General features: G+C 29.3%; 1 protein-coding gene across 1 annotated transcript; it reads left to right on the forward strand.

Moving 5' to 3' along the window:
• The first annotated feature begins 8359 nt into the window (after positions 1-8359).
• LOC107442378 (transcription factor HES-4-B) lies at positions 8360-23355 on the forward strand. Its single transcript, XM_043040755.2, has 4 exons — positions 8360-8555; positions 18004-18102; positions 19008-19098; positions 21069-23355. Exons 1-4 carry the CDS (start codon positions 8514-8516, stop codon positions 21587-21589), a joined length of 753 nt encoding a protein of 250 aa, XP_042896689.1. The 5' UTR covers positions 8360-8513; the 3' UTR covers positions 21590-23355.
• Positions 23356-24695: the final 1340 nt, after the last annotated feature.

Below are 24695 nucleotides of genomic sequence, written 5' to 3' on the forward strand. Positions count from 1 at the left end.
TGCGTCTACCACTGAGAATATTTTGCATCAGCACTGTGGTCGGTGTGAGCCGGTTGCGAAATTCGTACCGACTAGCCATCGTTGGGTTTCGAACCCGGTGCACCTTATCAGGTGGCAAGCGCTCTATCACCTGAGCCACCACGGCTCAAGGATAACTATTAGCAAAAGTATTGAATTAACATAATAAGTTCTATTCCATAAGAAAATTTATTCGTGAAATCTATAATGTTAACTAGATTTGTTCTCCAAAAATTATTATAAAATAATAACACCATAAGTATTTATTTTCGAGTACCATTTAAACTGATGGTTTAATCAATAATTTGTCCTTTTTTATCCGGACAAAACTTCGTTCAACAGTCAATAAATGCTAAGCAAAGGAATAAGCAGAGACCCGTATGATGTTTTGTTTCCGTGTTATTATCTTTTACTTGCTGTTAATATTTTGAATGACACATATTTCTGTAGCGAATTCATAATTTTGACATTTTGGGTTGATTTAAAACACTTCTTTGAGGACACAAAAGACAAAATAACGATCTAGAAATGAAGAACCAACAGACAAAAGACTTAGCCATCAAAAACAACTTATTTTCCTAGATTTTATTTTATTTTTGCCCTTCACCACTTTACATTATTTTAAGCAAAATAATTGCTGAATGTATAATTTACTAATAAGCAAAAAACGTTCTCGTTTAAGGGAAATTCTTTTTTTCCCCCAAAAAAAGATCAAATCTGGAATTTACTTTTTAGTAGCTCCTATACGAAAATACATACCTTATTTAAACAATCATGTATTGTTCTTCTTTACTTAATTGCTCTTTTACAACTTTAAATGAATAAAAAGTTGAGCGTTAGTGACAATGAAAGCTAATACGTGACTTGATAACGTTATTTTTAGATAAAATAAAATCAAAATGTAAAGACTAATGAGCACATTTATGACTAATTTTTCTCTTCATAGTTTATGGTACTGAAATGTTATAAAATATTAATCTAAATTTTAAATCATCTTACTCAAAGTCATTAAAAAAAGATTGTTACTTGGAAATAATGTTTTATTGCAACAGAACATGAGTTTCTGAGGCATTAAGAAATATGAAGCACCCTATTATTAAAAATAATTCAAAAATTATCATTTATATTGAGACATTAATAGCGATGGCTATTTATTAATTTAACGTAATCAATGTTTTAAGTAATACAGATACATGAATTAATTTAAACGAAGACAGAATTAAAAACACATTCATCAAATTCTTCATTCCAATGTCATCATATACTACATTACAGATGATTTTTCTTTAGTTTTTCAGTTAACGGAGATAAAATTCATGAGAAACAACAGTTTTAAATCATTTTTCCAACGCCACCGCCTCAGGCAATCGAACATGAAATCGCGACCCTGCATCACAATGACAGTAATTGAGAAGCAGCAGCTTGACATCTCTACTCCACTCGGTGGTCCCATTTTACCCGACAAACAACGCGGCAAGCCGAACATCTTTATCTCGATTAATTGAGCATTTAGATTGGATAATCATTACTTGGCCCCTAAGTATTATAGGGACTGGGATATAATTACGATGAGGCTATTCTGCTTTCCCTACTTTTATAATTACGCCTCGTTCTTTTTACATGCCTTTTGTTTACTTAATATTCCGTATAATAATTCCAATAATACACATGTTTTGTTGAAAGGGAGTGAGTTACTGGATTTTATTAGTTTTTTCAGAATGTAAAAAAAAAAAAAAAACTAATTAACTTTGGTTTTGAGAAGGATGTATTTCACGGTTTTATGAAACAAAATGCAGTGGAACATGTATATTGACATGCAATAGAAAAGTTTGTTTTAGATTATTGGATTTATAAGTTTTTTTAGAATGTTAACAAAACAAAAAAATCTAATTAAATTTGGTTTTGAGACGGATGTATTTCACGGTTTTATGAAACAAAGTACATTGAAACATGTATATTGACAGGCAATAGAAAAGTTTTTTTAGATTATTGGATTTATAAGTTTTCTTAGAATGTTAGCAAAAAAAAAAAAAAAAAAACTAATTAACTCTGGTTTTGAGAAGGATGTATTTCACGGGTTTATGAAACAAAGTACAGTGAAGCTTGTATATTGACATGCAATAGAAAAGTTTTTTTTAGATTATTGGATTTATAATTTTTTTAGAATGTTAACAAAACGAAACTAATTAACTTTGGTTTTGAGAAGGATGTATTTCACGGGTTTATGAAACAAAGTACAGTGAAACATGTATATTGACTTGCAATAGAATAGTTTTTTTAGATTATTGGATTCATAAGTTTTCTTAGAATGTTAAAAAAAAACTAATTAACTTTGGTTTTGAGAAGGATGCATTTCACGGGTTTATAAAACAAAGTACAGTGAAACTTGTATATTGACATGCAATAGAAAAGTTTTTTTAGATTATTGGATTTATAAGTTTTTTTAGAATGTTAACAAAAAAAACTAATTAACTTTGGTTTTGAGAAGGATGTATTTCATGGTTTTATGAAGCAAAGTACAGTGAGACATGTATATTGACATCCAATAGAAAAGCCAACGAAAGTGAAAAAAAATGAGTTTTTTTAATTGAAAATTCAATAAGATAAACTACATATTAAAAAAAAATTAAAAATATTTTTTTTATTAGTTTTCTAAAATTTTATTTTAGCGTTGGAAGCATAAAAATTAGCAATAGAAAGAAAATAGTTATCAAGCCGCTTTCTCGAAATCGATCCTGAAGCACTTATGTTTTTTCGATTGCGTGACAGTATAAGTTGATCTCTTGTTGAGTATTGATTAAGGGATCAATTTAGATAAGTGATCAACTTACATTGGGAGATGAATGATTGTTTTTGTTCTATTATTTCTTAAATCACGTTTTTCCTGTTTTTCATATATTTCCTTTATGTTTAGCAATCAAAATGAAGATAAATGCAATAAATTTTTTTAGTTCGACTTAAAAATTTTATTTATCAAATACCCCATGTATCTCAAGCAATAAGATTATTTACCAAACTGAAATAGAATGAACATAAATATAATATTAAATCGATGAATTAAAAAAAAACGAAGACAAATTTTTGCATGTGCATATTTTGCATATTTTGTTAGTAATGTTTTCCAGGTAATTTATTCTAACTAATTTCTTAAAATATCAATATGCATGAATAAATATCCAGTTAAAAAAAATGCTTGCCATTTCAATATTTTATTTATTTCATCTATTTTTTCAGTCAGTGAAATTCGTATACATTACCCAGTATCTAGAAAATTTCCTAAATCGGCTTTTTTTTGTTGGTTAACTTAAGAGGAATTTAAAATCGCAATAAATAACAAATATGGATCCTTTTATGTAGGATAAATTTGGCTCTTGGTGATGGTGGTTAACTTAGACAGGTGGCCAGCTTCAAGGTTCGACAATTTTACAGATTTCACTGTTTTAACTGATAAAACTGACGATATCATAGTATTAAGAGTGCGTCAATTAAATTATATATTTTTAAAACTAATAAAACATTCTAATGACTTGAACGCAGTTATATTGCTCGGTCTGAGCCGTAGTGACTCAGGGGATAGAGCGTTCGCCTTCCAATAAGGTGAATCGGGTTCGAATCCCAGCGATGACTGGTCGATTCCAATTTCGCATCCTACTCGCACCGACCACAGTGTTGATATAAATATCCTCAGTGGTGAAGGATCATGAGTTAGAGTCCCCTTGCCTTGAGAAGCAAACCGTGGGAGGTTTTCTTGGTTTTACTCGCTATGTAAACACAAATGCTGGTTAGTTCTATCAAGAAGTCCTCCACGAAGGCAAATTTCTCTCAATATTTGATCCAGGAGTTTCCTTGTCTTCTGGATTGGGGTCAAAATTACAAGGTCCCGGAGTTCAACATTAGCAGTCGTAAACTCATAAATTGGGTCGGCTGTTCAGTGACGATAATAATGTTACTCAGTCTAATAAAAGCCACCGAAAAAAAGTGGAAATTTAAACAGATTGGTTACCGTAATTTGTACTAATTGTTTAACTTCTTCAAGAAAAACTTTAAACTCTATTACAATATTTTTGTGTTGCATATATTTTTTTTTACTTACTCTCCCGCAGTGGACTGACCGTTAAGTCACTGTTCCCAGCAGATGACCAAAGTTAAGCATTAATGACTGCTGTCAGAGAGCGGATGGGTGACTACTTGGATCAGTATGCGATGGAATAGAGGGCGTACGCATGTCTAGCTCATTATCATCCTATGGGATGTTTCCCGGTCTGGCACCAGTAGCCCTTTGGACAGCTCTAATGTGACCTAAATAAACAATTACTACTTTATTTTACTTTAGAAAGCTGTATGACACTGATGAAACCTAGTGGACTCTTATTAATTCGAATTCAGAGGATAAGGTTAAAAAAAAAAAAGAGTTAGTCTAAGTTCTAATAAGAAAAATATGCATAAAAAAGCAATAAACGCTATAAAATTGAATTTAAATAAAATATTTAATTAAAAATAACCATGGTTTCATAATATTTAATTTTAGATCTACACGTAGCGGCATTACAAGAATGAAGAAATTTAATAAATTCTGTAAACATAAAAGACTTGAAGCCGTGTCGTGATAAAGCCCCATTTTTCAAATTGTTTAGGAAATGTTTTTAGGCGAGAGAAACCATTTTGGCAATACCATGTTAATGAGTATTGTGCTTCTTTCAAAAAGTATATCCCGGAAGCTTTTAAGTTACATAACTGGATACAGAGCTAAGAATTCGTCTGAAATTAAAATTGGATTAGTGAAAATATGCCACTTTTGCCTAACTTTATTAAAAACCGTTTGGTTGAACTGGTTCAGTTTTGCATTATTTATTAAGTCTTCGATTTTAAAATTAATTAAACGGAAAATTGTTTTTAATGAGTTTAGGAAGTGAAATTAACATTAAACAGTGGTCCGAACTTTCGATTTCTTTCCTGCCTAAATGAATCGAATCGTATTTTCCAAAATGCAACTAACCCTTTATTTTGAGGATCAAGAATACAAATCCATCAAAAAAAAAATTGTAGCTTATTCAGAGAAAGTACATTTTCGTTTTTGATTTCGTAACTTACCTGCTCTAATTTATTATTCGGCCCTGGAATTTTTAAGATTGATGAAATTCCAATTATTAGAGTTACTCAGGATGTTTGCTTTTCTTGCACTTTGTGCTTATATAAATAGACAAGTTTTTTTTAAAATTTTTTTTGAAAAGTTTATTATCCTTACGTTGTCCAGGGAGAAGAAAGTAGAAATATATTTAATTAAGTTGAAGATTACGAATTAATAAATTTTTTGTGACAGGATACCTTGAAACATGTTTCTTATCAAAAGATAGCGTCATTATTGCTCAAAAGAAAGAATATGAAAAATAAAGAATATGAAAAAGAATAAATCTAATATCTAAGAATAAAGTCTAATAATATCTAAGAATAAAGAATATGAAAAAGGTAGATTTGGGCAAACAGTTGTTTTTTGCAGCTGATTTCGAATCGAGTAGATTCAAAGTACGATATTTATATGAAATTAATTTGTAACAACCCCCTAAACTTCACCAAGGAAAAAAAATCAACTCTATAACTGTATGTTTGAAATATAGTTAGTGAACCGACTGCACAGCAAGCAAGAATTCTACTATTTATATAACTAAATACATATACTACTAACAAATCATGCAAATTATTGGTTCTCTATATCCGGAATCTTTAAAACAAATGTTCTTCTGCCTATTGCAGAATTATTATTCGTAAAGATTTAGTGCAATTGGGAATAATTTGCTTTATAAATTATTAACTAACGAAATATATAGCCTCTATGTAACACTCTACAACGAAGTTTCTTTACAGCGAATTTTTTATGACATTAAATGACATTCAAAATATGCTACATATAACGAAGACGTTGTTTCCCTATAAATAATTTTTTAGACCTTTGTTTTTAAACTTATAAATCCTATAATCTAAAAAAACATTGATTTCAACATTGACGCATGTCATTATACAAGTTTCACTGTACTTTGTTTTATAAGATCGTAAAATACATCCTTCTCCAAACCAAAGTTAATTAGTTTTTTTTTTGTTAACATTCTAAAAAATACTTATAAATCCAATAATGTAACAAAACTTTTCTATTGCATGTCAATATACATGTTTCACTGAACTTTGTTTCATAAACCCGTGAAATACATTCTTCTCAAAGCCAAAGTTAATTAGTTTTTTAAATTTTAGTCATTTTTTGGATGTTTATCTTTTTTATTTGCGTCATTTTTTAAGAAAGTTGCATTTAATAACGGGAATGACATTCAAAATATACTCCATATAACATAGTGGTTGTCTCCCTATAACTAGTTTTTCAGACCTATATCTTTTTCAATTTTCGTCATTTTTTTGGTATTTTTCTTTCTTATTTGCGTCATTTTTTAAGAAAGTTGCATTTGACAACGGGAATTTCTGTGCAACCTCACTCCCAAATGCCTGTCTTTGGAATCAATCGCATTATTCATTCCGGCGAAATGATTCATTTTAAACACTCCTTTAAAATGTGGGGTTTTTCATTTTAATTAAAAACATCCTAGTTACATGCTTTTTAAGTTATCATAATGAAAAACATTTAGTTAAATTTCTTTAAATATCCAGAGAAAAGAGATTCGGGTCCACAATAAACAAATTACCAATTTCTATGCTGTTTGCAATAAGCGGATGAGATCTGAAGGTAATTCTCGGCATATTAACGTAAATTAACATTAAATCTCAGAAAATTTCAATCGAAATCTTGAAAAGATAAAAAAAATTGTACCCAAAATGCATAAATCATGAGATTTGATTTATGTCTCTAGATAATAATTAAATTTCAATTATTAAAAATTTCGTATAATAAAATTTTGATGTGCTGAAATAGAATTGAATAGATTATTAAAATTATGCAATTAAGAACAAATTAATTAAATTGGTAAACATGAAAGTATGCAGTATAAATTCGTAAAAGGCGATATTTGTTAATATTATAATAATGGATACAAATTGAGTCAATAAATTTATTACTGGTCAGTACCTCATCCTTTGTTAGTCGGATCTTGCGTATAAAAGGAAATAAATTAATTACTATAATAAAATTACTCTAGAGATATCAATGAGATAAATTACTACTTCTTAACTTCACCACTTTGTGCATCCTATTAAATTTATCAATCTAATTCAGTTAGCGCCATGCAGTATATTAAAAAAAACTTCCGCCTTTGAATTTATCATCCTATTTTAGTTTGCATTGAGGAATTTTGTATATCAGGTCTTTTGAAATAAATGTGGCCACTGATTCCAACTTATAAATTTTGCCGACCGTATTCAGTACTAAATATGTTCTATGCTTTGTTACAATATCTAAAAGTAATTCATATATTTTTAAAAAAATTACCACTGCCTTGCAATTCACAAAAAATGGTAAACTTACTTTAATTTTCTGACTCTTTACTCGCAATGAAAGAGCTATGTTTTATAGAAGAAAATTTACTAAACTTGTTGGAAAATGACTGAATTTCTTCAAATATTTGGGATTAAAAACATACTATACGAGTTATGCGTTATGGATGATGGAAAAACAATACATCTTTTTGAAAAATGACAGAAATATTTTAAACACCTGATATTTAAAACATAATGTGAGTGCTATGCGTTATGGAGGATGAAAAACCAATACAATTTGTTGACAAATGACAGAATTATTTTAAACATCTGATATTTTAAATATAAATCGAGAGCTTAGCGTTATGGATGATGGAAAATTAATACAACTTGATGAAAAATGACAGAATCATTTTAAACATCTGATATTTTAAATATAATGTGATAGCTATTAGTTATGGATGATGAAAAACCAACACAACTTGTTGACAAATGACAGAATCATTTTAAACATCTGATATTTTAAATATAAATTATAAGATATGAGTTATGGATGATGATCTATAAAAACATCTATCCAATTAAAAGTGTCAAAACCAAACGATTGGCTTTTCGTTTTGTTTACACACCAAAAACCCAATATGCACCGACAATCTCATTATGAGGATTATACGTAAGCCTATCAATCCTCTTACGTAAGGTAGTCAGTTACCTTTATTAGCCAGGCATACAGAAGCCGCTATTAAAATATTTGAAGTCATCCATCAACCAACGCCATTGAAATCAATCCTCCACAATATCAATTACTCGTGAACGTAACTGCACGCAAAATACAAGTGATCCATGAGGGGTAGGGGGGGATATTAAGGTCAAGTTTGGGAAGAAGGGGAAGAAAAAGATGGAAACAGGGGACGGGGGCAAGAAATTCAGAAACAAGAATTGGACGGCATTGTGATTGGGGCGGGTCTTCCTATTTTCGAACACTGATCGGTGGCTATGAAGATGGAAGATAAAGAAGATGAACCTTGGACAAGATCGACAGGTCTCGATGAAAAATTGAAAGATTTGTCCTCAGAGAATTTATGTCTGATATCGGAATGGAGGCCAGCACCCAAAGGAGAAGGGTATGTGGAATTATTTCGAGTTCTATTTTGACCCTAAAAGGAATCAATTATCTTTCTTCCTACACTAAAAAATTCCGGATAAAATTACGTTTTAAAGCACTGGCACCCTGAAGTGCAGCATTCGTAAAATCCATTTTACCGTAAAGTTTTATATCGCAATAATAATATTTATTTAATTACAGTGATTCGTTGATTTTACAGTAAATATTGTTGTCAGAATTATGGTAAATCAGATTTTTTTGTTCCGTTAAGTTTTTACGGTAAAAAATACTGGTACCCACCCTGATTGTCATAACTTTTTACTGTAATTTGGCCTGGAATTTTTTATTGTGTAATGTGTCGTCTTTTATCGGAATCAATGTGTTCCATTTTTTTGAGTTTTGATAAATTAAGAAACTTTAAAATTTTAAACAATATTTTTTTAAGTTTTTATTTTTGTATGGAAACCTTTATTTTGAATAACAGATAAACATTACATTTTTTTTGAGAAAAAATATTCACACAAAATAAAAATTCGCAAACCGTAAATGTTTTTTTGATAAAATGATCGGATCTTCACATACGAAGATACAATTTTGATGATTCAAGGAATTAACTTTAAATATACTAAATTTTTTTCGTAGGTAATATTTTAGGTTACGAAATCATGCACAAAAATGTTACTTCATTAAATGAATATATCTTTATTTTTTACGGATTCAGATTTTCGACCTTCAAAATATGAGAATAACCACAATCTCGAAAATATAGTCCCAATAGATTAGGCAAAGTAGCAGTTAAAAGTTTAGTTTTTTTTTTAGTGTTAATTCAATTTTTCACGTTGACTAGCTTAAAAAAAGTTATTCAAAGTATAAAAAGTAAAGAATTTAAGTAAAAGTATTTTTTAAACTCTATTTCTCTAGAATTATTTGGCTAACTCTGTTCATATTTCGTATTTTTTTTCAATTAAAATTTTTGATTTGTCATTTAAGCTTAATTTAATATAATATAGTTTAAAAAATAATATAAGAATGTATATAACTTATTATTAAAAGTTTTTTTTCACCATTATTAAAATAAAGAACAAAAATAATAAACCTAGTACTAAAAATTTATTTTTAATGTAAAATTTGTGTTATATAATTGTGGCCAAAACTTTTTTGGTAACCTTAAAAAGTTCCAGACATGTGGTGAGATGCGTAAAAAATAAAATAATCATTAAGAGATCACAGGTTTTGATCGCTCTCCTGCATAAAACTATCAAAAGCATATTTTCCAGATTTCGGCAACATCCGCTTACATATTTGTAGGGGAAAAAATCCAAATAAAAAAAAAAAAAAAGATAATTTAGAGAAAAAAACACTCCAGTGTCTAATTTCGTAATTTAAAATAGCACTGCACAAACATATAATATTATGGTAATAGTTTAGCATATTTTGATCCTCTAATCATCCTAGTGTGTGAAAATCCGATCATGAGAACAAATGTTATAACGATTTTTGGCATTTTATTTTGCAGTGCTAGCGCTAAATGCTGATGAATGCATTGTTTTGCCTATCTCATCTGCTTTGTAGTTCTTAAAGTTATCACAGTGTGGAAAAATTTAAAAATTAGTGAGGAATATTATATCATTTATAGTAAATCTTTTAGGCTTTAATTTATCCTAAAGTTTAGGAATTCAATTGATCACTTACAATATTTAATTTAAAAGACATTTAAACCTTTAGATTTTACATTTAATTTTAAAATATTTTGGGCCTACAGTAATTAGTTAAAACAATTTGTTTCCTCCATCTTTTTCAACAAGTTTGTTTTAGTTTTTCTAAAATGTGGCTACGCTCAGTTCTCTTTGATTGGCTGCAGAAATAAGCTGGAGTTGCGCTAGGTTTATAATAAACAAGGAATGATTTCTATAAACATGAAAGTGAGGGTGCTCCATTTTTTTCTAAGTGGAGTTGAACCAGTATTCAAATAATGATAATGAGTATTCAAATAATTTTTATCGAAGTGCTTTGATAATCATTTAGTTAAAATTAGAAGTGAAATATAGTTTTATGGTTTTAAATATATAAATTTGGATTAAATTTGGTAATTTTATCATGATACCTTAGAGGAGGGCATAAAAATCATTTATTCGGAAGAATTTTGTATTTTTTACCAAATGCGCGGTAATAAAAACTATAAATTTGAAAACTGAGACTTTCATTTATTAAAAGTTATCTAAAAATATCTAAAGTGATATTTAATGTTCACTTAATATAAATAACATTTTAAAAAAGGCCACCTTTTATCTGATGTCAATATTAAAATTCGAACTTTAATGGATTAAAATCAATTGGAATTAATCTTATTGTTTTAAATTACACAATTTAACTAAAACGTTACAAACAAAATTGTATTTTTTAACTACCATCATTTTTCCTAAAAGATTATCTCAAATACTTAAAGTGGTATAAAAATTATACTCCGCTGTCAATTGAGGATAGTTCCGAATCGTGATCTGTTGCGCTAACTACAATCGCTAAGACACCAAACGGATTTCAAGCTGGGGAAATTAAAAGAAGAACGTAGTTTTCGAGAGGGTGGCTAGAATTTATATCCTTCAATTTAGCCCTCTTTCTGTAATTTTTTCCAATAGCTGCTGACCAAGTAAAATTAACACATATCCAAATAAGGAAAATATACATAAGTTTATAAATTGTATGGTAAATTGTATTGGAAATATTAAACAATTTCTATTTTCCTTAAATATTAAAATCTTAGAAAAAGAACTTTCTACTTCACAAAATGTATAACAGTTTTTTTCGTGATTCTCGTGAGAGCAGTAAAAGATTTCAATATCTCTGTGCTCAGCTTTCATACTGATCTGCCAAATATTTGAATTGGTATAGCAAAATTTCTGTTTTAACTTATGACTAAAAAAGATTCTGTCCACTACAGTTTATTAATAATTAAAACATCTACATAAACTATCAAAAAAGATAGTGGCGAAATTTTAAAATTTTTAGCTTGCTTAATTTATCTACCATTTTAAATAAAGAGGAAAGCTATATTACTTTCTAACAGCTCTGTTCAATATCAGAAATCGTGCTTTAATTTTATAAATATGTTTTTTTTATGGTTGCCTTTACTAAATGCATCTTAATTTTATTTACTCTTTTGTTATTATCAATTAAATCATAAATCTATAAAATTTTAATTATTTTTCCAGTGGGTGCAAACTTGAAATATTTGACTTTAATAATACAAAATATGATCATTGACATGCTGGCGTTACTCCAAACTCCTGTTAGTTTTTTAAATTGTTTCTTGTATGATTAGTAAACTAAGAAAATTTATAATTTTACCTTTATGAGGAATATGATATGTATGAGCCGCAATAGCTCAGGGGATAGAGCGTTCGCCTTTCAATGAGGTGAACCGGGGTTCGATACCGGCGGTGGCTGGTCGATACGAATTCCGCATTCGGCTTGCACCGACCACAGTTTTGACGGGAAATATCCTCAGTGGTAAAGGGATCATGAGTTAGAGTCTCCTTGCCGTCAGCCTAACTGTGAGAGGTTCTCGTGGTCTTCCTCTACATGTAACGCAAATGCGGATTAGTTCCATCAAAAAGTCCTCCATGATGGCAAATTTCTCCCAATGCTTGATCCAGGAGTTTCCTTGTCTTCTGGAATGGGTTCAAAATTAAAAGGCTACGGAGTTGAACATTAGTTATCATAAACCCAAAAATTGGGTCGACTGTTCAACGACTGTTATAAAATAAAATAAAATATGATATGTATGATTAAATTAATTTATAAATTCTACACACAGCCAGATAGAATTAGATTCGATGTGTCGTATTTAGTTTGTTCAATTTCATTTGCGATATGCACTTTTTAAGCAATTCAAATATTGCTTCAAATATTCAAATATTGCATATTCAAAAAATTGCTCGTTTTAAGTTCATGAACAAATGACCCTTTTACCGTGTTGATTTTCAACTCTGTAGTTGCATTCCTGTGGCCTGTATAGTGGCCTACATGATATTTTTTCATGCAAGTTCAATAGTTAATAACTCTTGAACAAATAATCGAATGTTAAATTTTTGGTTTCATTCTACTGATCTTCCTAATTTCAAGCTCCTAAGACTTATAGCTTTTGCGCAGCGAAACAAAATTAAACGTTAAGTTGAACACACAAAACAGAGGCGGGACTCATAATTTTTTTCACGTAGAGAGAAATGCGAATGATTCCCATTTTTATTAATTCAACCCAATTTAGGTTTGAAAAAGAGTCCTGTAAAATTTAAATACAGAAACACTATTGCTAGTATAAAATTATTTTATTGAATCTGCAACTAGCTTAGCTATTAAAACGGCTGAGGCGATATTTTGAAACTAAGGCACATATTCTAAAGAGAAATAAATATCAAATAGAATTATACTGTAAAACCATTAAAAAGTTTTTATTTCTGAAGTTTCTCTAAAGCATAGACGTTTAAAAAATTAATTCTTACATTTACAAATTAACTCGAGTGACGTTGCAATTTTGGTAACTAATTTATCTCTTTAAGTTTTCAGAAATTTTTAAAGCACTTTTTATCACTAAAAATGCGGAAAAAACTATATTTAGGTTTGACCCTTTGACTCAAAATTTTTATGAAGCACATTTTCATACTTTTTTCCATTATCTTGTATTAATTTAGGTCAAACTAAGAGAAAAATATTGTATTTAGCATTTTAATAATTGATAGTTGTGAAATACAGCGTGAAAGATCAGTGCCTTTTTCGCCGTTACAGGTAAAACCTTCCAAACACTGCTCACTTCCAAACAATAACTTTCAAATTTGTGCTTCCTAGCACTCATTTAGATCTAAGTGAAACAGTCATTCATTATTTAAATTTCTTTAATTTGCCAAATCAATTATTGTTAAATTTTTGAATATGAATAAAAATAAAAGTTTTCAAATTATTAGTATTATTATTATTTTTTTTTGGATTTTATATTTTAGTACGAATATAGTATAACTCCTATAATCCTATATCCTAATTAGTATAACTCCTATAATCTAACAGATTTTTTTAGTAACTATTCGACTGCTTTTTATAATTTGAAAAAATACGAAAATATTTATTTTTCTTACTATTAGGACGTCAGGGAAATATATAAAAGGGTCATAGGTCCCCATCTGCGTCTAGGAGTTAAAAAAAATTTTTAAATTTCTGAATATTGTAGGTTCATATAGGTATAGGTATGAATATTATTAGTTATTTTATAGTTTTTAATTCAAAAAACGGTCTGATCATAAACAAACTAATTTACAAAATTAATTTTTTTATCTAAATTGCTCATCATATTATTTGTGTTAAGATGGAGGGCTTATAACTCTCATTGAAAGAATTATTTTAATTTAAGAAATCTTCCAGAAGACACGACGACAAATGTGACACATTAAAATGGACTTGCAAAATTCTTTGAACTGTTGCTGCAGTTACGCCATACTTACGACTAAGCTAATCTTTTTAAGTTTTACTACGGCTACTATAGCTTGTTTACATTATTTTCTGATGGTTTTGCCAAATAACGCTTTTTATCGTTGAAATTTGATGGCTTTTTTTTAAAAAAGCAACTCATGTTTAATATTCTTAATTAGAATACGAAGCTTTTACTAAAGTTTTGTTTTCTAATGATGCATGCGGAGTAAATTTATAACTGAGAACTTATGCTACAACCACTATCAATGGCATAGTCATCAATTATAAAAAGTATAAATGTATATTATTATGATTCAATAGTTCTTAGAAGTGAAAACTACTAAGACTTAAAATAAGAAGAAGAAAAAATAGCTTGTAATTATGTTTTTAAACTCAAAAATGAAATATTTTGAACAAGATCATATACAAACTTAAATACTGCGCTAACATACCATGCATAAACCAATAATTGTGAAAATCATTGTTCTATAAGACAATTGTAGATGAAAAAAGTTGAAAATATATATGTTAGTAAAAATAAATATGGAATATATATGAAGGAGATACCATAACTGTAATGAAATTTTTCATAGTTTTCAAATACGTAAAATTGCATATTTTTCATTAAACTGCATATTTAATGAAATAAAAAAATCGCAGTGAATACTGGAGAAATTAAAAAAAATGAGAATTATGTTGATTTTTCCTTTTATTTACACCAGTGTGCCTTTTAATTTTTCCAAAAACAATCTAAACTTAACAGTATATTATGTTCCTCTGGACTAAAATTCTCCATAATAGCTACAAATCTTATCAGTGGAATCTGTAGTTGCTTGTTGCCTCCTCGTTGAACATGATTATGAACAATATTTATACTTTATATTGGCGAAACAAGGGCTATATGTTGCATAAATATGCTTAAAGGTTAAGTTTTTCAGGAGATTATAAAAGCCAGAGCTGTGCATCCAACTTGGTTAATATTAAAATTTATATGTTGTACAGAATTATTTGGAAAGGTGACCAAACGGGTGGCTAGTTTTGAAATATTTTCACAACAATTTACAGAATTAAAAGCCGAATTATTGTTTAAAAGTCACTAAAAGGGATTTTTCCCCCCAACTGTTTGTGCTAACAATATTATGTTTTTGCACTTAAATAGCATAAAATGATTTTAAATTCTCTAGAACAATGCACATATTATAGATACCTCACTGATACACAATTGTCTGTCCTTGACTACCTTTATTTTTTCCTTTAAAATACGGATATCAATATAAAATAAGGATATCAATATTTTCATTTATGAATTCAAAATGTATCAAAAATATTTCGCATTTGACTTTTTAAACTATATCATGTTCCCCTTTAAGTAAATGCTTATTAATGATTTCCATAGACTCAGAATGATTTTAACTGATATATTAATTTCTGAAAATTAATACCATTTATTGCGTAATGAATACCACGTATCATTATCTCATAAAACATTGTCTGAAAACAGTGTTCTGTTTAATTCATAAACAGAGCACAATTCCTTAGCAATGTCATCAATATACTTTCTCAATTGAGACGTCATGTTTAAATAGAGATGTATGTAACTTACTATTAACTGTTACGACATTAATATCGATCAATAATTATGCGTTTAATTGAAGGGTAGCATTTACATGATGATTTGAGGGTTTATTGATCGGGAATCTAATTCTACTAATAAAGATATCAGAGAGAGATTGGGAAATAATAAATAGGAACATATATCATTTTGTTTCTCTTACAAGCATATTGTCATTGGTTTTGACGTGCCTGCATTCTTGTAATCATAGCCCGCAAGATATGGCAAATAACGTGTTTTCTGTTCGATTTGACAAAATAATCATATACATTTCATATTACTCTATCACTTAAAATACTTCTTTTTGATTTCAAACTATTATACAACGTGTTTAGTTTTTGGAATAAAGTAAAAGCTTTTGGTATTTGAATTGTTCTAACCAAAACTAATTGCAAATCATTTCTGTAACTAAAAGTGCTTTGTGTAAAATTCTGGTTAACTATTTATTTTTTAATTGTAAGGAAATTAATTTAATCATAAATATACATTTGTGGCAGTTGTAGGACATGATTATCTCCTAGGCCTGAGCCTACACTGTAAAAAATTGTGATCAATTTACGGTATTAAGAACCGGCACTTTGGTTTTCATCAAAATCAGTTTTACAGTAAAATTCATCTTTATATCAATTTATTCAGTGATTTTACATTAATTATTGCTGTAAAAATTTCTGTATATTAGATTTTTTTTTTGTTCCGTAACATGTTCCGGTAAAAATGAATGAAAAAAGACACCGGTAACCTAAGCGCCGGTATTTTTTACTGTAATTTGATTCGGAAATGTTTTACAATGTAGGGCCCATGATTTCTAAAGGGCCTCAAATATGTTAAAAAAATCATTAAAATTATTGTAACTTTTTAAACGTGAAAAAATTGCATAAATTAGAATCAGATATGCAGCTTAATAAGTTTCAACCATAAAGAATGTGTTTATATATACATGAAACGACTATTAACAGTTTTTATTTTGTTCATAACTTGTTGTTCATATTTTGTTTGCAGATATGTAAGCTTTAACTAAGAAAAAACAACTTTTAATTACCTTTAAGAATTTTTAGATTGTTTATTCTAAATAAAAAAAAGTGCTAGAAATCATTGGATAGAAAAAACGCTGGGGAAAAAGTATGCAGGCCAAAAGATTTCTTTCTTTTCTTAGTATTAACATATTATTTATCCAAAGAATAATTTAAAAACATTAAGGCTTTGGAAAATTTGGAGGGGGGGGCTAGGGGTCTCATATTTATCATAATCAAATCCTGGATTGTCGTAGAACGTCTTTAAATTATTAAAAATTGCTCTTCAGTCTAAAAATATTCGAAACCTTGGCTATCAAAATTTATGATAATAATAGTAAATATCACTTAAATTTTTCTTTATTTCTTTTCGGGAACATTCCTTTCATTTGTTTCGAATTGATTAAATATGTAAAGTTATGCAAGGAAGTTCTAGAAATCAATTAAAAAATATGAGCACTCGTTTACCAGATGATTTACCATAAAGTAGTATTGATTTATAATGATATGGATTCCTAAAAAAGTACATTATTATACATAAACATTGTAACATTTCTTGAAATTTTTAGCGTAATATATTTATTTAACCTAATGCTTATCAGTATAAATTATACAAGTTGTACAAAAAATGATGAAAAACAAAGATATTTATTATTATGTGTAATTTTTTATACTTTTTACAAGCTTTAACTAAAATATATTTAGAAATACAATATTTAAGTACAAGTAGGATAATTGGTTATGTATTATGAAAAATATGAATAATCATACATTTGTTTGAACATTAAATCAATCCGTATTTTATCTTAAACTTAGACATGTATCAATGGTTTTTAATTACCACTGCTAGTCATTCAGCATCAAGTGTACCGAAAATTCCTACCTCATTAATTCAAATGCCTGTTTAATTTGATACGTAGATACCAGAGAGCATGCTAAACTGCAAATTTTAGATCGAAAAACTGAAAGGCAAAATTGTTGCAAAGACCAAATAGAATTATTAATGACCGAATGGAATAATTTAATTACTTGCAAGTAATGCTGTATGTGTTAATAATAGCATATTGCGATTTTTTGTTAAAAAATAATATGATAATACCCAAAAAAAAAAAAAGATTTCGCAGTTAGAAGCATTTTGAAACACTAAACATTTTTTGATGGAAAAAAAATGCATTTTTGAAATTGCTTCTGGGAATAATTATGTGTTGATCATGTGTTGCTTTAGTGAATAATTTTTAAATTGGTCAACCGAATCAACGAATATTTGAACCGAACTAATTAAATTTTTCCACAATGTGTAAAAATGCGTGAAAAGCTCCACTGGCTCCTCACATGTTTCTTTTATTGGTCTTCTTATTAAATGTTTCTTTTAAACCTTTTAATTATAGGTATCTAAACCTCTTATTGAAAAACGCAGAAGAGCCAGAATCAACAGGTCCTTATCGCAATTGGTGGAAATGGTTGCAAAACCCCATAAAGCTCCACAAGTAAGAATTTTTGCGTATTATTTTTAAAAAATCATATCTTTATATAATGTCAAACGATTTATCAATAAACTTCACAGTTCAGTTTGTTTTAGTTCTATTACTAAGAAATGCGTGTGTTTCGGTTAAAGTGATAAATTCAATCATTAATACTAACCGGCAAAAATTAATAGTAGTTTACACAAGTCCTTTGTCCACTTTATTTTATTTCCCTTCTGTCTTACAAAATGTTTTTCAAGTCAAAGTGACGCTAATGGACGGCTTTTATCAAGCAGTTGTTATAAAGTTCTGAAAGTAAATGAAACAACATTAAAATAAAACTGTATTGTAAACTATAAAAAGGCTATAATTTAGAAGTGAGCGGCAGCAAATAGGCGGCTTAGCCCTCTTGTTGTTCTAAAATTAAAATTAACGTATGATTCATAATACTTTATTTTTATATATATANTTGGAGCTGTAGAAAAAAATGAGCATGCGCACTAGGCATGCTCACAACCACACATCGAGCCCCGCCCCCATAGCTGCGTTTGTTTGACCAATAAAAATTAAGGTCGGATACTTTTTGATCATACCTCGTATATATATTTCTAAATTTCTAAAATTTTCTTTTGGCTAAGAATTTTAAAATCTGGCAAATAATTTGAAATCCTTAGCATTGGCTATATATATATATATATATTATGTCAATTAGCTTCAAATAAGAAACAATGCGTTTGAGAGATTTATTCAGAACTTATTTTGTAGTAAAACTTTTAATTTTTTTACTGTCATTTGCTAAATAAATGACATAAAGTGCTGAAATATTCTACAAATCAGAGAATATTGTTTGTAATTTTAATAATATTGTAGATCATGTTCAACGTTTCTCGATTTAAAATTTATTTCGCAATAATTATTTTATTTCTCAGCAAACAAGAGCTGCAAGGTTTGAAAAAGCGTATATTCTGGAAATGACTGTGGATTACGTACGGAAGCTTCGAGATTTAAGTGCATCTTCAAGTAAGTTGTTTTAAAATATTTTATTATTTTAGTTGTATTATGTATTATGCTCTCTCTCTCTCTCTCTCTCTGTATGTTAGAGAATCAAACTCCAGTCTTGAGGAGCCGGGGTTCGACCCTCAACTCAGCTAAAACCCATGGAGTACATAATCGTAACCATGGTGCACATACGTGCTCGTAGAATTTTTGAAATTGAAAGTCCTGTGGTTGGTCACTGAAAAGTATTGTAAGTACAGGGATCTGACAAAAATATCTCCTCACTCTTCAGATCTAAGTCTTTACCAATTGAGGATGAGAACTCAAGAAGGAGTGGTGCTGCCATCTATCTATGGGTTTCTGAGCTAAGACGTACTTTCACCCTTGCTGTTCTATCTTGTCAAGCGAAAGGCGCAACTCCCTGACTTTGCATAAGACCAAAGACTGGCGAGTTTGGCTTGGCCAAGTGTTATTAGAAACAACAACTTGGGACAAAATAATTATTGAAACAATAGCTACAGTTTTCAAAATTGTTTTCGGTCTGTTACTTTCCTGTCCTCGATACAAAAATAATTTCGAATATTATTGAACACTTAAACTACAATTGTAACTTTTGTTTAATACAATTTAATCGAATTAAAACATTTTCGCCTATTTTCAATCATAGAGCTCAATTATTTACATTAAATTTAAGAAACTGTGAGTTTTGGTTTGCAAGAAAACCGTTCAATTCATAAGGGCGCTATAAAACCGGTCAACTTCGAAATAAAAAAATTGAGTGATCCCTTTTTTCACGTGCTACTGCCTCCTTATTTCGTCTTCCTCTTAAACGAAAGAGTTTTAGTTCCTATCTTATTTTGATTAAAGTGATGCAGAAAATCAGCTTTTCCTAAAAAATTTATGCTGTGATAATATGACCAGTTTTGTAATTAAATGACGCGTTTAAGGAAGTATAGTGCTTTCAGAATTAAATAAATTGAAAGAGTAATTAAGAGAATTCGAAATTCTAATGTCACCACTCAATAGACTAGTAACATTTTGAATTCTCAATGAATGAAAAGAGAGTGACAGGACCACCTATTCTAAACCTTGGAGGTCTTGGGCATAATCTGTGAAAAGAATGGTGAAATAAGGATTACTTACTATTATTGAGAATTTGAAGTGTATATTGCAATGTCATTTATAAATCGAATTTTCTCCTATAATCATGACCTTTCAAAATTTCATGTCAAATGCTTCAATATATTCATCAATCGTATGTTTCTTGTTCGAAAATTGTATTTATTCTTTTTGTGAGGAGTTGTAATCGATGGTTTTTTTAAAAGTTAAAATACGTGGTATTATTCGAATTCTTTTTAATTTTAGTTTTGCTTGTTCTCTGGACGTATGGTATATAGCAAAAATGACATGGACAGAAATTAAAAATTAAAAGAGCAGAAATTAAAAATTCTAATTCAGTGGACAGAAGGATAACACAAGTTGCTAAATTAATCAAGATCCTAAAAAGCGCATTGCTTACAATAATTAAGAATTTAAACGTAATTCTAAAGGCATAAGAACTAAGTGTTTTAATTTTATGACATCATTCTCTTATTTTTTTTTCTTCTAAATCTAGAAAAAGCACTGACTGCATATATAAAGCTTATGTACAATGTTAAAATATATCATTTGAAGAATTTAAATGCATTTTTAACTTTTAATGTACTATATCAAATAATGTTTTTACTTTATGGACATAAAAAAAACTGCGTATTAGTCAGTTTCGCGATTCTATCAAAAATGTTGCATGTTTTTGTCAAAATAAACCCAGTGATGACCCAGTAATAAACCCATTTATGAAAGAAAAGTAAATATTTTTACCTGCTTTATGGGGTTACAATAAAGCGACCTCATATTATAACTCCAGCTTTCGTTTGTTCCAAAGAGGTCGTTATATCGAGCGTTGATTGTAGTATATTTTAAAACTCTTAATCTTTAATTTTACTACATTTCAGGTCATAATCCTGACTATTTAGAAGAGGATGCTTTTCAAGTCGGCTACCGGTTGTGCATGTCAGAAGTCAAAAAATTCATCGAGGAAAGATTTCAGGACAGGATAAGAGAATTTCCAACTGCCTCCCTCCAAATGCATCTGGACAATATTCTTAACTCCTCCGCCAACAACGCGACTCCAAGTCTTTCACAAGAAGACATCGACACCACATCTCTTCAAGGCAAATCTAGATTTCGAGGTTATAGACTCAATAAAAGAAATACCTGTGCAAAAAGTCTGAGCGAGATTACAATGCATTCTAATTTAGAATCAGATAGACTAATGAAACGGGATTCTCCTTTCGCTTCACCTCTATCAGCGGAAGATGAAAGTGCTTCTTGTTTTTCTGAGTCGGATAGCAGCAGCGAGGAAGGAAAAATGTTACATTATAATAAAATGGATTCTAATTATGGACGAGCCAGTAGATATGTTCATAATGCAGGCGTTCTATTAGAGGAGAACACTGTTTGGAGGCCTTGGTAATCATACTTGCTTTTGTAGTGCTCATTACTACTAAAAGCATTCTATGTTGGTATATTTGCAGCAATACTGCTGGCAAAATAGCTAACTGTTAAAACAGAAATGTTGAATTCTGTTTAAAATTTTAAAAAAAATATCAAACACTTTGTTGAGCTCATTTTTGCTCTTACTTAATAAGAACAGATTTGTAAACATCAAATTTTATAAACATCTATTCAACACAAATGACTGTTCACTCAACATGTAAATACTTGGATAAAGAATTTGGCTTTTTTGTAGGTTGAACAGCTCTGTTAATATCTGACTTTATGACGTCATCCATTCAACACAAATTACTGTTCAAACTACAGGGTAAATACTTTGATAAAGAGTTTGATTCCTTCATAAGCTGAACAGTTTATGTTAATATCTGGCTTTATGAAAACATCGATTCAACACAAATGACTGTTCAAACAACATGTAAATACTTGGATAAAGAGTTTCGCTTTTTTGTAGGTTAAACAGCTCTGATAATATCTGGCTTTATGACGTCATCCATTCAACACAAATGACTGTTCAAACTACAGGGTAAATACTTTGATAAAGAGTTTGATTGATTGATTGCTTCATAAGCTGAACAGTTTATGTTAATATCTGGCTTTATGATAACACCGATTCAACACAAATGACTGTCCAAACTACACGTAAATACTTTGAAAAAGAGTTAGACTTCTTCATAAGCTAAAATACTGTTTGTATCTGGCTCTATGATAACATCAATGCCATTCAAATTATCATTCAATCTGCATTCAAATGTTTTGATAAAGCGTTTGGCTTTTTCATAAGCTGAAAAACTCTGTTAATGTCTAGTTTTATGATAACACCCTATCAACACAAATGACTTTCCAAGCCATATAATTATATGTATATGCTTTGATAAAAAGTTTGGCATCTTCATAAACTGAACAGCTCTGCTAATATACTTTCCTCACAAACAACAACTACTAGGTAGACATGTTAAAGAATTTTGCTTCTGTTTAAATTGAACATCTCTGTAAATATCAAGGTCTATATTAGACGTAATACAAGAAAATCAATATGTCTATATTTTAATTAAGAATTGCACATCTTCAGAAAGTAAACGGTATGCAAACGGTAAACACTAATTCTATGATAATGTGTGACTAATTGTTGACCAACTAGGTAAATTTCAATCTATTTAACTGAACATTTATGTTAACTAAGAATGTTAATTATATGGTAATGAATTCAAGAGAGCACTTTTTTGCTGAATAATTTTGCTTGGTTTGAGTAGCACAATTATGTAATCAACAAGCCCAACACTAAGATAATGGGCGCATAATATGTCATGCAAATTACTGTGCAAATTGTAAATTTATTATTTGTTATACAATTTATTTTACTTGAAATTTAGCAATAATGTAAGCATTGAACATGTTTACATGAGCTACTATGAATACATGATGGTTACTCAACTGTCAAAACACTATGCTCACACTTCTTAAGGGGTTCACCAGTTTTGGCGAGCAATAAGCTTGTCAATCTGTAAACATTTTTCGATTTTATATTAGTTTTAAAATTTTTTACGCAGCATTTAAGCGTTTTACTATATGTAAAGGAATAGTGCATATTTTTGCTAAAAATTTCTGTTGTTGGCATAAAATCGAAAACTGTCTATATCTTGATGCCCTTACTGCATTGCCGATGCTAGTTCACCTCCTTTAAAGAAGAATTTTGCTCAATTAGAATTAAAATGTTTATTTTCATTATGACTAGCCATCAATTACTTATATTTCAATGAATGCAATACGGCTAATAAAAATAACTGCTTACGCTGTACACTTAGATTTTATCAAAGAATTTCTACTCAATTTAGAATAAACTAGCAAATGTCCTTTAGAAGTACTATTTAAATTTAATTTCCTGTACAAGACAACATGATAGTGAAATTAATCCCATTAATGTTGTTTACAATATTTTGACAAAGAAAAGAGTGCCTTTCCTAAAAAAGTTATATAAAGTTTATGTTTAAACTAAAGGAACTTACACCACTTCAACTTCGAAAAGGCCGCGTCCCATGACTTTATTTCCAATGGTAAATAGAATTATCTTGTTAACATAAGGCGAATTCCAAAAATGAAACTTCATTATCCCTGTTTGGGGTAAAAAAAAAACGTCTTTTTAAAAGAACGCAAGGCACATATGGATTAAAAGAGGAGTTGACAGTGTAAATGAAACGAAGTGATGAAAAATATATTCCCGCCAAAGTAATAAATGATATTCATAAGGTTGCTGGCTGATAGCAACTTAGTTGTTTGAATTTAATGATACATGGGGGGCTTAAGTGCTTAATTCCTTTATAACGCTATTGGTCTCGATTTGAAGAATACAAAATTTAATTCAATACAAAAAGGATTTTTTTTTGTCACCAAACTTTTTAATTGTCAACTTCCTAAATTATTTTAATATCATAGCTTCTCAGCTTAACAGTTATGTTTTAGCTTAGCAATGATAAAAGCGTATAATTGGCAAATTTTAGATATGAATCTTTTTTATTAAATTTTCAATCATACTAAACAAATTACAATTTCCTGCGATTTAAGTCGCTTCTGATTGAAATTTTTACTTATTCCATAGTAAGATATGTTGTGTGCACTTTTATATATTATTATAGTGATAATATAAGTAAATTCAAAGAGGAAATCGCCATGAATTTTTTTTCTTTCAAAAATCGACTTTTTTTTGTATTTTCCGAAAGCTTATAGTATGCAATAGTAATGAACACCATTACCATTTGATGAACTCCATTTTTTATTTTATTTTATAATCGTTGAACATCTGTCCCAATCTAACCTGTATCTGAGTTACATGGAGAGGAATTTATCACTTCCCTACCACGAAAACCTCCCATGGTTAGCAAATCGGCATAGGGACTCCAATACAGAGTTATATAAAAATACGATTCAATCGTATTTTTTAGAAAATCATACTTATCAAGCTTTTTAAATCGGCGCCTTTGAAACTATCTTTTTTTACGCATCCAATTCTTTTTTATTGTAATGCATTTATGATAATTTAATTTTCTGCAATGAAGCTTGAGATTTTTTTT

The sequence above is a fragment of the Parasteatoda tepidariorum genome, chromosome 10, assembly GCF_043381705.1.
Source record: "Parasteatoda tepidariorum isolate YZ-2023 chromosome 10, CAS_Ptep_4.0, whole genome shotgun sequence".
NCBI lineage: Eukaryota > Metazoa > Arthropoda > Arachnida > Araneae > Theridiidae > Parasteatoda > Parasteatoda tepidariorum.